This window comes from Alligator sinensis, unplaced genomic scaffold (assembly GCF_000455745.1).
Source record: "Alligator sinensis unplaced genomic scaffold, ASM45574v1 scaffold170_1, whole genome shotgun sequence".
NCBI lineage: Eukaryota > Metazoa > Chordata > Crocodylia > Alligatoridae > Alligator > Alligator sinensis.
In genome coordinates this window covers 3,451,572-3,466,852 of record NW_005841863.1, presented here as the reverse complement: position 1 = coordinate 3,466,852, position 15,281 = coordinate 3,451,572, and the positions used below count along the sequence as shown (strand labels likewise).

Genomic DNA, 15,281 nt, shown 5'->3' with positions numbered 1-15,281 from the left:
TCCAAGTCACTGATGAAGACATTAAAGAGTATCGGTCCAAGGACCGAACCCTGTGGGACCCCGCTTCCCACACCCTTCCAGGTTGAAACTGACCCATCCACCACGACTCTCTGGGTGCGACCCTCCAGCCAATTCGCCACCCACCGGACTGTGTAGTCATCCAAGTCACAGCCTCTTAACTTGTTCACCAGTATGGGGTGGGATACCGTATCGAAGGCCTTCCTGAAGTCTAAGTATACGACATCCACCCCAAAATGGCCCAAAATGAACTTTAACTGGTCAAAGACCATCACTGGACAATTTCTCGTGTATGTGTACAGGGGAGGTGAAAGCCTGACAATGGAGAAGGTAAAGTAACATAGCAACCTTCCCCAGTGCCCTGCAGAATCACACTACAATTATGTAAGTCAGCGAGGCTCAACCTTTTTGGCTGGTGGGCTGGATGGGCAGTGCCCAGGCCAAATCCAGCCAGGGGTCCCGACAAGAGGCAGTTGCAGCAAAATCTCATCCAGCCGCACAGAGTGGGGCAGGGGACATCTCGGCTCTAACCTGGCCCTGCGGGTGGGAGGGAGGGGACCCAGCCCCATGGAGGAAAGGGGCATGGCCCAGCCCCACAGGGGAAAGGGTTGTGGACCACCCCCAACCCAGCCCCATAGGGGAGGAGGTGTGGCCCAGCCCGTGGAAGAAAGGAAGCATGCCCCAATCTCAACCTGGCCCTGAGGGGGGAGGGGGCGTGACCCAGCCCTACAGGGGCAAAGGGATTTGACTCAGCCCTGCAGGAGAAGGGAAGAGGCTAAGCCAGCCCCAACCTGGCCCCAGGGGAAAAGGGGACGTGGCCTAGCCCTGTTCAGCCCAGGGGGAGGAGTGTGGCCTGGCTTCATCCAGCCACAGGGGTAGGATGAGGGACCGTGACCTGGCTCCAACCTACTGCACGGAGCTTGGGAATTTAACAGCAGGGGTGGGTAGCCATATTTACTGCCACTACTCCTCTGCTGTCAAATTTCCTAATCCATGGGAAGCTCTATGGGCCGGATACCTATGGTTCTGCAGGCCATATTTGGCCCACAGGCCAGAGGTTGAGCACCCCTAAGTTAAAGTTGTCCCTTGAAGCTTCAACCTGAACTAGGGCTAAAGCCGCACAACTATGGACAAGAGACACAAATGACTCACTAACAGCATCACCTCTCCACTGTACCCAAGCAGAGCTCAGATCGGCACACTGGAGAGGCAAGCCCTAAACCAGTGATTCTCAAATCAGGGTACCACAGATCTTGAGGTGCCCTGAGATCCTTTCAGTGGTGCCACAGGATGCCATGCAATGTTAGCCCTGTTAGATGTGAAAACATGACAAAATTAAACTGAGAGATTTCAAACTGGAATTCACAGTGCGAACATTCTGATCTGTTGTGGTCTGAATTCTCTGCAACAGAAGATTTGCTCCATTATTTTTCTGCAGTTAAAAAACGAGGGGCGCCTCAAGCCTCTTGAGGGATGCCTCGCATCTAAAAAGGTTCAGAACCACTGCCCTATACAGATAACTGAAAAAGGTCTTTCTGATACATTTTTAAATGCTAATACGTTCCTTGTATACCAGAAACAGAACAGAGTGCACACCTACAGTAAAATATAAATGTTCTTCACAGATCCCACTAGATTAGGTTCATTAGCCACCTCATAACTGGATTGTTAAAATGTTACGAAAAATAAAAATGATGTTAACTGCATCCAAAAAACTGCAACTGTACTTATTCAAATTCTAACATAACTATAGTTTTCAATATTATTTTATATAAAGTGTTGCTTGATGATAAGGGATTATCAAATGACTACTGAATTATGGGAATTGGGTCAGATTCTTACAAATCATGTGCAATCAAATTCAAGGTTATGGGTTACTAAACTCTCTCCATTAAGAAAATGGTTAAGGTTCATTGTTATAAAAATGTTCGTGCCTTTCAGCTTGTTTTTTTCCTTTGTTCATGCTTTATTCCCTAAGTAACTTCTTAAAAATCTCTAGAATTGGAAAACTACATATCACTTTATTTGTCATTTAGTCAAGCTACTCAAATGTAGTTCCTTTAATTGTTCCTTTTTATGGACTGAAGAGAGTAATTTATCAATTTAGGTTATGTCTTGAATTCCCTCTAAAAGAGTGACATAGCTGCCCAGATTTGGACATAATATTTTGTGCAGTATCACAGATTATGAGGACACAGGCTCTCAGCTCTTTAAGTGAGTAAATGATAGTTTTAAATAGTCGATTTAAAACACACTGATTTTGATTCTATCTTACATTGCAAACTCATATGCAGTTTGATCTGCACTGTGGTAAGATTATCTGAGCATCAATGTCTCAAAAATTCTTCTAAATGCTTATAGGTATTTCAAAAAAGTTCTTAAAGAAAGGATTTGTGGTTCTTTAAGATATTCTGAAATCATCTGAGAGAGCTGAGTCAAGACTAAGTTTCAGGATTACAATGGTGACACTAGTGCAAACTGCAGTCATGAATCAGGCTCTTTGAGCATATAATTTGTTCTAGTTCATTTGAAACTTTTAAACTTGTCAGATGCTTGCTGGCTTTTACTGGTATGTCTACCCTGTCAGCCTGTGGTGTGGGGGGAGGAGGTTGCTCTAAAGACAGAGAGAGGTAGTTAGCTGTGTTAGACTGAAGTCAGGTAGAAGGCAAGGTAGATTTGCACCTTATAGACTAACTCAGATGCACAAGGGTTCATAAGCAGCATCTTACTTCATCTGCTGCTTATGAAAGTTTATGCATCTCTGATTTATTAGTCTATAATGTGCAAATTTACCCTGCCTTCTTCTTTAAAGGGCACCTTACTTTACCTGTTCCCATTTGAATACACCCTGCTGCCTTTCAGATACATAGGAGATAAAGGTCAAAAGTAGGGGTGCATGATAAAAGATTTTTTGGGCCGATACTGATGGCCAATGAATGACCAGCCATATCGGCCAAAACCAATCCGATTGCCAATACGTAGCCTGGTAGCTTGGAAATCAGTGTCCAGCTGGTAAGTTTCCTGGGGGGAAGGGGCATGGGAGAAGGAAGGGGCATAGCGGGGCAGATTGAGGCCCCTGTAGCGAGGGAGGGTGTGGGGCACGGGATGGAGCTGATGGAACATCCGGGGGGGCACAGGAAAGAGGGGGGGAGCTCTCACCGCTGTGTGCACCCACGGGGGAGGCATGTGCTCCCTGAATCTGTGCGCGAGCCAAAGGTGGGCTGCCACTGCGTGCTCGCACTTGAGGGCTATGCATGGCTCTATCCTGGTGGATGTACTTGGGTGGGTGGGCAGCAGGAGTGCTGGGAAAGGGGCTAGAGCCACGGCTGTAGCCTCCCTGTATATCCCCTCCCAGCACTGCTGCCACTTGCCCCGCCTGGCCAGAGTGCAGCCGCCAGGAAGAGTCTGGTGTAGCCCCCAAGAGCAAGCGTGCAGCGGCAGCCTGTCTTCGCCCTGAGCACAGATCTGGGGGCACATGCCCCCCATGCCTCCCCCAGGGGCAACTGCAGCAGCGGGAACTTCCACCCTCACACCCCCCGGACGAGCTGCTGTATCTATCCTGTGCCCACCCTGGCTGGGCAGTGCCTGACTCTGCCTCAGCCCCACTCCCTCCCTCACCATGGGGCCTCCACCTGCCCTGCCCCATGCCCCTTCCGCCCCACAGACTTACTGGATGAATGCTGCTCTTCCAAGCTGCTGGGCTGCACTTCTGGCTATGTGCATATTGCAACTGCACACATGCACACAACATTTATCAGTGACATTATTGGACACATCAGCCAAAAAAAGCAGATTGCCAATAATGTCAGTTTTCCTTTTATTGGTGCAGATATGATATGGACTGATGTATCAGTGCACCTCTTGTCCAAAGTGACTTCAGCAACTCATTTCCACATTCAGTGTATGTAAGCAGGGCATGCATGAAAGCGATCTTCCTTTGGAGAGCCAGGGATGTGGTATAAAGTAAAGTGTTCCACCTCAGGACGAGCAACCCCCAACACACTTACAGGCTTGGCAGCTCCAAACTGACTAGCACTATGAATGAAAGGGACCTGGGGGTAATAACAGACCACAGTAGAAATATGAGCTGGCAGTGCGATGCTGTAGCGCACTGATGATGCATGGGGTACATGCCCCCCCTGAGATTGGCCCTTGCCAGCCAGGGAGTGGGGAGCACCGTCCATGGTCAGCGCTCCCCCAAGAAGCGGTGGTGGCACTTCCGGTTTTGCTGGCGGCACTTCTGGGGTTGGCGATTGGCCACTGGGGGAATCCCAGTCGGTGATTGGCCGCTGGTGCCCGCCCCCAGAGTCAGGAGGCACCAGTTGCCCATGCTGTAGACAGTAAGGCAAACAATACTCTGGCATGCATCAATTGATGCATCTCCAGCAAAACCAAGGAGGTGATTCTTCTGCTCTATTCAGCACTGGTGAGACCGCAGAATACTGGAATACTGCGTCCAGTTCTGGGAACCACACTTTAACAAGGACATGGACAAGCTTGAGAGATTTAAAAAAAGAGCCACCTGTATGATCAGAGTCTTACATGGCAAGCCATATGAGGAAAGGCTGAGAGGGGACCTGGTAGCAGCTTACCGCTACACTAGGGGAGTACATCAAGGGCTCAGTGACCAACTGTTCACCAGGGCACCCAAGGGGAAAACCAGAAGTAATGGCCACAAACTCCTGGAAGACCGACTCAGGCTCAACATTAAGAAAAATTCCTTGACAGTCATGGTGTCCAGACTGTGGAATAAGCTCCCTCCAGAGGTGGGGCAATCACCTACCCTGGAAATCTTCAAGAGGAGACTAGATAGCCACCTTGCTGGGGTCACCTGACCCCCAGTTATCTTTCCTGCTTGGTGTAGCAGCTGGACCCAATGATCTTCTACAGTCTTACAATCTATGAATAAGCATATCCTAAAAGGAAGTATGGCCCAGATTTCCGTTTTGAAAAATCAGAAACCCTCCCAGATGATCCTCACCTGCTAGGGAAAAGAGGGCCCTGTTTGCTATTAGGCCTCACTATGGAACAGTCGCAGATATTTACTATTGGTAGGCTGACCATATATATGGAAGTTGGTCTTACCAGTTGATGGGGGTGGGACTGTGTACCAGGAAGGCAGCGGTGCACGCCGGGCAAGGCCCCTGTGTTTCTGGGACATCCATTTTAATTCAAGAGCCAGTCAGGACCAGCCTCTGAAATCTGAAACTGTCCCGGATAAACCAAGACATATGGTCATCCAGATTTTAGGCAAAAGAACTTAGATTTGATGGGGGAGAGAAGAGGAGCTGCAGAAGGATGGTTGGCTTCTGTATCCCTAGAAAAAGGAAGTTTCCCACGGGTGGGAGGTGCCTTGACAGTCTGTATGGTGAAAGACAGCAGGAAAGAATAGGAAGCTGACTCTGGAAGGATAAAAAGCCATCTTAGTTTGGTCCCTTTTGGACCATTATTTAAGCTTGTTATTGACTGTCCATGTAGGGGTGCAAAGAGTGACTACTGAAGAAAGGTAGTAAACGCCAATAAAAGAGCAAAGACAGACAGATCCCAAAACCTCTGCTACAAGGAGATTAAAAGGAGAAACTTTAACAAGGCAAATGGTACTGGGGAGAGCCGCAAAAGGTTGCATCAAGGCTAACCATATTATGTACCTCTTTATCCCACCTCCTACAGTTTGACATTTAGACTACATCAATATCTGTTCTATCAGTGAACAGTTTTCTTTCAAACTGATATTTAAAAGCATTAAAACACAATTTATTAGCTGTCTGTTTTATGTAAGTTTGCACCATCTGGCTAATTGTAGCACATCCAAGATGGAAGAAAAGAATAAAAAAAAAGTATTTCAATCCAGAGAGGAACTAGATGCCTTTATATTATTCTTATATTGACGTTTAGCAATGCCAAACATATACAAATCATATATTGAGAATTTTACCGTCTATTCAGTTAGATCAGTTAGCAGAAAAAAAAGGATGAAAGCAAGTTACACTGATCCAAAATATAAAATGTCTAACTGAATCCTAAATTAATCTTTGCTTTAAAGGGAGATTTTTCTTTGTTTACAACAATAGTGACATTACAGGATTCTGTAGGTACTGGGGTTAATGAAACACTGAATGTGTTTAAACATGGATCCCATTCCAATATTCCATGTTTAATAAAATTAAGGCAAAATAACCCTTCTACTTTATTAACCAAGCCACACAATAATTGTGTATGTCAAAGATTAGATTATACTCTTTCTCCCTAAGGAATTTATGCTGAGACATGCAATAAAATAAAGCTTATTACTACACAACATTGAGGAAATTTTGTTAAAAATACAGAAATATATGCATCAGCCAAACTATAAAATATATGAGAAAATGCAGGTAGCTTCCATTTCATTTCAACATAAATTTTAAAGGTCTAAATTGTTAAGCACTAAATTAAATTTAGTTAAACACTAAAATTCACTGCCTTCATAAGTATATGCTATCACTATGCATCAGCAGATGCATGACAGATAGAACCAAGGAGGTGCTACTTCCCCTCTATATGGTATTGGTCAGACCGCAGTTGGAGTACTACATCCAGTTTTGGGTGCTGTACTTCAAGAAGGATGTTGATAGACTCGAGAGGATCTAGAGAAGGGCCACTCGTATGGTTAGGGACAAACTGACAGAGAGCAGATTTAGGCTAGATATCAGCAAAAGCTTCTTCACAGTAAAGGTGGCCAAAATTTGGAATGGGCTTCCAAGGGAGGTGGTGCTCTCCCGTACCTTGGGGATCTTTAAGAGAAGGCTGGATAGGCATCTGGCTGGGGTCATCTGATTCCAGCCCTCTTTCCTGCCTGATCTGTTGAGGTCCCTTCCAACCCTAGCATCTATTAATCTAGAAAATACTGACATTTTATAAAACAATGAAAAAGCAAGGAAAAAAAAAATATGCAGAGAGTAAACAACCTACTCAATATATGGATGCCCACATGCTTATCAGTTGCATAGCTGGACATCAGGAAGAATTACTGGAGATAAAACGGTTATCAAGAAGCATAACTTTTACAGGTTCTTCATCTCTATTTATTGTGAATGTTATGTGAAGAGAAGAATAAAACATATTAGAACTTGTGCCTATAAGATTTGCATTTGTAGAACAGTGTTTCCTTGACTAGCTTAAGGAAACTGTGCGCTAAGATACACTTTCTAAATAATATTAAATTTGGGAGGGTCTGTGTTAACTTAAGCGAAAGGATGGTTAGTCCTCGACACAGGAACCATGTATTATTTTGACAAAGTATTCTGTAGAACAGGATATGGCCTGCAGACCAGATCCAGCCCATGGAGCCCTAGGATCTGACCTAAGGATCTCAGACAGACCTAGTATGCTGCGTGTGGCATGAGCTGCATTAGGAGGCTGTGGGGTACATGTTGCATGTGGCATCTGAGCTGGCCCCAGCCCTACATTGGCTCCAGGGCCAGACTGGGCCCACAGACTGTCCCTGAGTGGCGGAATCAGTATGTAGGGCTGGTGTGGCATGGACAATGCATGCTGTGTGCGCCCTACACGTGTGCCATGTGCAGTGCAAGCCCTGAACTGGGGCTGGCATGCACTGCATGTGGTGTGTGGGGCTGGATCTGGTGCACATGCTACATGTGGTACAGGGGCTGATACGTGGTACGCACTATATGCAGCGCCCTGCAAGACTGGCTCTACATGCTGGCTCTGGGGCCAGTCCATTTTGGGCCCATGCACTGGAGCCAGTGCACAGGGTCAGTTTGGCAGAGACACCTCATGCAGTGTGTGCCCTGTGACAGCTTCACATGCAAGTCCTAAACTGGTGCCAGTGCACACTGCATGCAGGACTGGTTCAGGGTGCACCCTGCATGGGCTGCCTGAACCAGACTGGTCCAGTGAGGATGGTTTATGGGTCTGATCTGGCCCGCAGACTTGCCCCACACCCTTCATTTGGCCCACATAGCCAGATGAGTTTGACACCCTGCTTATTGAATTATATCATATTTAGTAATGTGAAGCAAAGTTTTGAGACGTAATCTCTTATTTTTCATGTGTATTTTTTACATTTTTTTCATGTGTATATTTGCACATGCAAAAATCATAACTGCTTGTAACCAATTTAGTTTTGTAAATGCACACCTGCAAGTATAAGTTTTGTACATGTTATTTTTCAGGCTCACTGAAAGTTTGACCACTGTCATCTGTTTTGGAAAAATATTTTATTAGAAATGATACAACATAAGCATTCACATAGGTACACATGAATAGCATGCATTATAAAATGTTGTTTTTTAGGCCATGTATGTTTGCAAATGCATTAGAAAATACATGCAGTTATAACAAAAAATAAGTCTTGAATTAAAAGCTCATTTTCTATGTATGGGCAAGATGACTGAAGTTGCTTTATCACTGCAGTTACTAGTGCCATCTTGTGTCAGTTTGAACTAATTCAAATACTTAACACACTCATAAAATTACTTAAATTTTCCCAAAAGAAAATTTCTGTCCATTCATTAAGATATGCAGATTTGTGGGTCTGTAGATTTACTCTAAAAAGAAGACAGCCGAAAGCAAACCTCATACTTATCTGCGGTATGTACCCAGGAGCTCTACTTATGTCCAATAAAAGATACAAACTGTCACACAACCTTATTACACCTACAACATTAATTGTTTCATTATGTTGTAACTTTTAATTTGTTTTTGGAAAAGTTAAAAGATGTTAAAAGATAAAAAGTTGGTAATGTGCTGCATAAGCTAAAAGTCACCTTACAGTCTATACGGCATAAAATATATTATAGTACAGTACAAATGCTAAGAGATTTTTAAGTCTTCAAAAGGAAAATTACCTGTTTGTTTTTCTGATTAATTTTAGATATGGATACAACTGGCTTTTCTTCCTTTGCAAAGAATTCTGGGAAAAATGTCAGTATGGGATCCAGTGAAAAGGAAATCCCATACATGCAACAGAGGATCTAACTAATCCTACCTAAAACTTAAGCTTGAGGAGGTAAGTCTTTTGAATGAGGATTTGGCCAAGAACCATTTTTACTTAAGTAGAGGATCTGTTTGTGTTAAGTTCTGTTTGCTGGATAAATTATTTATTGTCCCTATGGAGAGAGTCTGTGTTCTTAGAACTGAACTGCTGAGCCAAATTTGCTTCTGTTGGCATAGGGATGTGTGCATTTTTCTGCATTAGCCACATCCTTTGCACTTAAGGAGTTCATAAGTGTGCAGGAGAACAAGCTTCAACCCTTGAAAAAGAATTTTACCATTCCTAACATTCCTTTGGGGACCCAGTTGTCATGGACAGTATTTTAATTCCACTGTTGGCTTCACTAAATTTTACTTTGGTGCTAGCTGAGAGTATGCAGAGGAAATAGCGTATTTTCTGGCAGCCTTAGCTACACTTCCCAAAAGTCCTTTATGCCAAGTTTCCAGCAGATAGGACACAAACCTTCTCTGGTGGATTTTGGCCATGAGTTGCGATTTATACAACAGCAGATGGCAATAAACCAAAAATAATCCTTTCAGAAGTGCTTGTCCTACTGGCAGAGAAAAGAATAGGCCCATCAGAACCTCAAGGGAGAGAAGAATGGGGTAGTTATTACATATTTAATTCCCATTTCAGGTACTGTATTAAAAAAACAAAAAGACGACATATAAGGATACTTGGTTTAGCAGTCTGAGCAGGTCACCTGAGTTTAAGAATTCAATTGTTATCTCTGCCACTGATTTAAATAACCTGTGTGCCTCAACTTACTCCACTATAAAATACAGTTAATACTTTCCTTATTCACAGGATGCAAAGCTTAATGTGTGAAAAGTACTCTGAGGGAGTACCTACATGTACAATTGTGGTACCTGAATAAACTGCAGAGCTCACTGCTCCAGAGTTAATTGCTCTCAGGCATGCCATTTGAACGTGTACTTGGGAGAAATTAACTCCGGAGCAGTAAGCTCTGCAGTTTATTTAGGTGCCATGTAGAGCCTAGGTGGAGCAGCCCTGGCTGGCAGGGGTCTCCAGGAGTCAGCCTACCAGCCCAGGGCTGTTCCAACCAGGCCTCAGTAGCAGTGGAGGGGCTGGGCGGTTATGAGGGTGCTTCAGTGTGGGTCTAGCTGGCAGGCAGCCTCCGCACTGAAGCACCCTCGTGCCCCAACCAGCTAAGTCAGTGTCTACATGTACACTGTTGTGCACAAAAAAACCCTCAGCAGCAGGGTAGTACTTGTATTTACAAGTACTACCTTGCTGCAGAGTTTATTAGTTTCCTGTGCCCTAAATAGGGGCACATGTGTAGATGCAGAGACGTTTACTGCAGTCAGGTCTGCAGTAAACATCCCATGCAGACACGCTCTGAAATTTTCAAATAAAAGCAGCTATTACATGAATATAAATGTTTTTTTTCTGGAGAGTTCTGGGTTACCAAAGATTGTGCCCCTGTTGTATCAGAAGAAGCACTTTAACCTTAAAAATAAATTGTGTATATATCTTAAAAATATAACATTGTTAAATTGTTGCAGGCCAGGACTTTGGGTAGGCCTTTTTCTTTAAAAAAAAACAAACTGGTGTTTGTTTGTATTTATTTATTTTTTATATATATAACGATTTTGAGAAATCAGCAGGGTTTAGGTTGTTCGTTGACAGTAATGTGTACAGAAAGCTTGAAAGCAGAGCAAGATACAATAGATCACTGAAACACTGTACTAGGTGATGATAATTTGTAGGTAAGCAATTGAGCTACTATTTTTATAGCATGAAAATAATAGCATGGTTTATTATAGCCAAGTGCTTACAGCACAGTTAGGAACAGAGAAATGACTGAAAGGATATCAATTTGACTAAGTAGGGAAGAAAGTTAAAATAAGAAATTATGGGGGGGGTTGTTTTATATACATTCTGGATATGAGAAAGCTATTTACAATGGAACATTCTGTAGTTCATATATATGAGTCATAAGAGAAATTAGAAACTTAAATAACTTCTGCATGTATTTGTTACAATGTGCTAGGAAAGCAAAGATGAAATTATCAAAATAATTTCATTACCTTAATATTGGAAAACCAAAGATCATTCTCATGTAGTGTAGCAACATAAACAGAAGTAAGAAGCCCAAGGGAGACGGCAACTATTCCACCAACTATAAGCGAAAATCTCTTCCATAGTTTTCCACCTGTGTAAAGTCAGACACACAATATTTGACTTAGGGACTGAGAAACACATAATTCTTCTTGTTTTACATAGATTTCTGATCCTCTTTTAAATGCTCACTTTTACAAAGCAATCTGGAGATAATTAAGAGATCTCTTTTCAGACCCCTGGACAGCAACTGTATTTGTGAATTTTCTGGTATAAGAAACTTAATGTTTTATTCACATGCAGAATGAGACGAGCTATGTTTCATGGGGGGAAATGTAAAATTGTAGTTTATACGACAACACTGTGATCTTATACAGATCTAGTTAAACACCGTATCTGGATTATAAATATAAATTACAAAAGCTCTGAAATGTCCCCCCAGGCATCATTTTTAATTAATGATACAGAGGGTGACTAGAAGTTCACAAAGCAAGGTATCAAACCTTGTTCTTTAAACTTCTGAATTTAGATGCTGTTTTTATGTTTTTAAAAAAATGGCATTTCAGGTTTAATAGTCTCACTAAGTTTCCACATTGAGGCTGCGCACTGATCAAAGTAGCTTCTGATAATGATGTCATGCTCTGAATTGCAATGAACACCTGCTGACATCAGAAAGACAAAATGATAGATGCAATGATGCAGTGAGAAGCCACATTTTTAAATGAAACCATTCAAGCAGTTTATTGTTCATGTGTAACATTTTAAATGTTTTACATTTTGTTTTAAATTAGTGACTTTTTTCAAGTTGATTTAACACTCAATCCCACTCCATGATCTGGATACAAAAAAAGCAAGATTCAGATATTGTGAAAGGACATGTGATTTAATGGAACTGTCTACTTAGACCAGGGGTGGGCAGCTATTTGGGCCACACCTCTCCCTCTCTCTCTATCCCTCCCTCCCAGGGCTGTAACTGGTGTAGAAGCCTGAACCCACTCACAGGTTCAGCATGCCCCACTGCATCCCCATAGCCAGAGTACACCCACCTGCAGCTTTAGCATGCCCCACTGCCCCTTAGCGTCTGGACCCCGCAGCTTCTGGCCACCTCCACAGCTGCCCAAACACAGCTGTGACCAGCAGCTTCCAGGCTGAGGCTCCAGGAGTGGTGGGGGAGGAGAGGGGCGTGTTACAGCTGTGGGCTGCGACCAGAGCAGAAGCTTGAACCCACCTGCAGCAGTAGCACACCCCGACCCTTGCACCTCAAAAATGGCAGCTGTGTTTGGGCAGCTGCCTGGTCTGGGCTTAGGGAAGGAGGAGGGAAGGTGCTACAGCTGCAGGTGGGTTCATGCTTCAGCGCCAGTGGCAGCCCCAACTGAGACGGACAGAGAGAGAGTACGAGCACACCTGGCACACCAGAAGCAGCCCTGGCTGCCTAGTACCACACGTCTGCCAGAGCTGGAGCTCCTACCCATTTACAGGCTGGATTCATTTACTTGACTTGCCGGATCTGGCTTGTGGATCATATTTTGCCCACCTCTGACTTAGACCATAGCATAAGTAGACAACATAAATTGGGTAAATGGCTTCCCACCTATCCAAAATACATACGCAAGAGAAGAGAGAATTTTGCAAAGGCAGAGGTTGCAGACTAAGTTTTGGCCCTTAAAAAAGCAATGAAATTAACTGTGTGAATTTTCAAAGTATTTTCATACAAGAACTTGAAATGTTGTCCTTCATTATCTCCAGAGGTCAACAAAGTAAAAAATGCTTTATAGGTAACACTGCAAGTCTACAAAAACCAAAAAGGTTGCAGCTAAAGCCCCCATTCCACATGTTACCCGTGTTTGCTTTTATACCGCAAATCCAATTCCTTTCAGATGGGGCACTCAAATTCTTAAGTTAAAAAAAAGAAAATAAAAATCACAGCTTATGTTATCTTAAGACCCTCTATCGCAGTGGTTCTCACTTTCCCTCAGCATGACCCCATTTATGATGCCATTTCTACAGCAGGGCCCCTCACTCCCAACCTGCAGACCCCTGCCAGCAGGGGGGTCCAAGCTTCCAGGATTATGGGACCAGACCCAGGGCCCGTGGCCTGCAGGCCCCACAGAGCAGTGGGAGGTGGCAGCTGCTGCAGCTGGAACAGAGCATGGAGCCCAGCTCCTCCCTCTTCCCAGCACTTGTCCTCTCCCCCTGCAGATGGACGGCACAGTTGGAACAGAGCCCGTGGGGAAGGCGCAGGGTGAGGATTCGGGCTCAGGACTCCCCGCCCTGCTGCCCTCCCCACGGGGCCTCTGCAGCTCAGAGAGCGGGACCTGGTGCTGCTGCCGGGAACTCCACACCATCCGCACTGCCATGGTGAGGCTCCTCCTGCCTGCCCAGCAGCAGCTGCAGCACGGATTTGTGCCCCCGCTGCTGCTGGGTGGGCAGGGGGCACCTCACTGTAGTAGCACAGCCAGCATGTGGCTCCCGGCAGTAGCACTGAGCCTCTCCGCTCCGCTCTGCTCTGCAAGTCTCAGGGGAGGGCAGCAGGGTAGAGCCCTGAACCTGCCTCAGGCATCACACATCTGGGGGGCATGTGCCCCCCATGTCTCTCTTCCCAGGCATGTGCAACCCCATTTTTTATTGTTGTGACCCCAAATGGGGTCACAACCCCAAGACTGGGAACCGCTACTCTGTTTGTAGGATACATATCCAGATTTAACCGTGTTGTGTGGTTTTGTAGGTCTGTCATCTTGTCCTATGACATTCTAAGCCAAGCAATCAACCTATGCTGAAGTGTATATGTCAGGTACCACAACGTTAAAAATAATTTCACTGTAACTAGCATTTGAAAATAGACTAAAACCCCACATCACCATAATCTATGGTGGCACTTTGTCCCTTTGATTATAGTTTTATCCTAAATTCTGTCAATACTTAGAAAACTGTTTGATATGATACCTAATTTTCATGTATGGAAGTGAAGGTACCAAAAATTTAGCATTAGTGAGAGTCCATAATGCCACATTCCTGTTAATTACCCACCAGATGGAACTCTCCCATCAGACTTCACATTTTTCTTCTGTGAAAGATGATCTTCTGCAACTTCTGTGACTTTTATTCCCTTTCTCTGTCTGATGGTTGTCATGATGTCAGAAACTTCCATACATTATTCTTCAGTCTGATTCCTAAAACACCAAAGAATAAATATTCAAATCAAACACTTGTTTGTCATTTTATGACAAATACCGCTAAGAAGGGTGTGACAGGCCATGAAAGCAAACAGAAGCATATTTTATTGTAAATAAAGGCCTAAAAAAGTTCTACTCATATAATTTATGCATTCGTTTTATTAAAAAGCAAGAATGACAGTCTCTGTAAGTCAAACACATAAAAAATAAGTGAAAAAGAAACGCTAGTGCCAATGCTACAAAGACTGATGCTCAAGCTTAACTTCATATACTGTTTCCAGCATTTGGAGACCCAGTGACTGTGGGTGTCCAGACTGTGGGACACCCAGGTGATTGTGGGTGTCCAGAAATTCAGGATTTCCCTAATTTATGACTTGGGTGTCCAACCCAACGCAGCTAAAACAAGGCCTAATTTTCAGGAAGCGCTGAGCCCTCAGAAAAATCAGTCCTTCGGTTTCAAGTCCTTGATCTTTAAGGGGGGGGTCACTGGATGCAACAGTGACTACGCCAAAGAAAACCTGAGACGGATAACATTGTAAAACAGAATTAATTTAGCTGCACAAATCCCCACCTTTTGGTAATGTTCAGACTACCGTGTAGTTAAAAAAAAAAAAAAAAAAAGAGAGAATAAGAAAAATACGTAAGGACCGACAGTCAGATCCCAAGTCAGCACAAGGCCACCGCCCCGCACCTCGCTGCCGAGGGCGTCAACACCGAACCACGCAATTTTTGTCATTTTTGTGCCTGAATCCCAGCTCTGAATGCAAAACACAAGAGGTCCCCACCCACACCGCTCGCCGGCGGCGGTCGCCTCTTTTAACCCGTCTCTGGAAACAAACGCGACCAGCGAGACCCACCTCAGGTGCCCCGCACAGAAGTCGCAGGCTGACTCTGTGTCCAGCACCAGCGCAGGGGAGGAGGCCCGGCGGGGCGGAGGGGACGGGCAGGTGCCGAGGGAGGAGCCCGCGGGGGCACGAAGGGGCCGGGGCTGTTGCTGAGGGAGCCGCAGCGGGACC

At 44.5% G+C, this 15,281-nt stretch overlaps 1 protein-coding gene across 3 annotated transcripts in view; it reads right to left on the bottom strand.

Annotated features, from left to right (window-relative positions):
* DPY19L3 (dpy-19 like C-mannosyltransferase 3) overlaps positions 1–15,281 on the bottom strand; it is a 67,496-nt gene that overhangs the window by 51,554 nt on the left and 661 nt on the right. Inside the window, exons 1-3 of one of the 3 annotated variants that reach the window (XM_006016604.2) lie at positions 15,123–15,275; positions 14,120–14,262; positions 11,062–11,186 (exon numbers count right to left, since the gene is read on the bottom strand). In XM_006016604.2, the coding sequence (XP_006016666.1) occupies positions 11,062–11,186; positions 14,120–14,240 (246 nt within the window). In that variant the 5' untranslated portion in view covers positions 14,241–14,262; positions 15,123–15,275. Of the gene's footprint in view, positions 1–11,061; positions 11,187–14,119; positions 14,263–15,122; positions 15,276–15,281 lie in introns of those variants that run through there. The other 2 variants (XM_006016603.3, XM_025216683.1) reach the window with 2 other exon arrangements.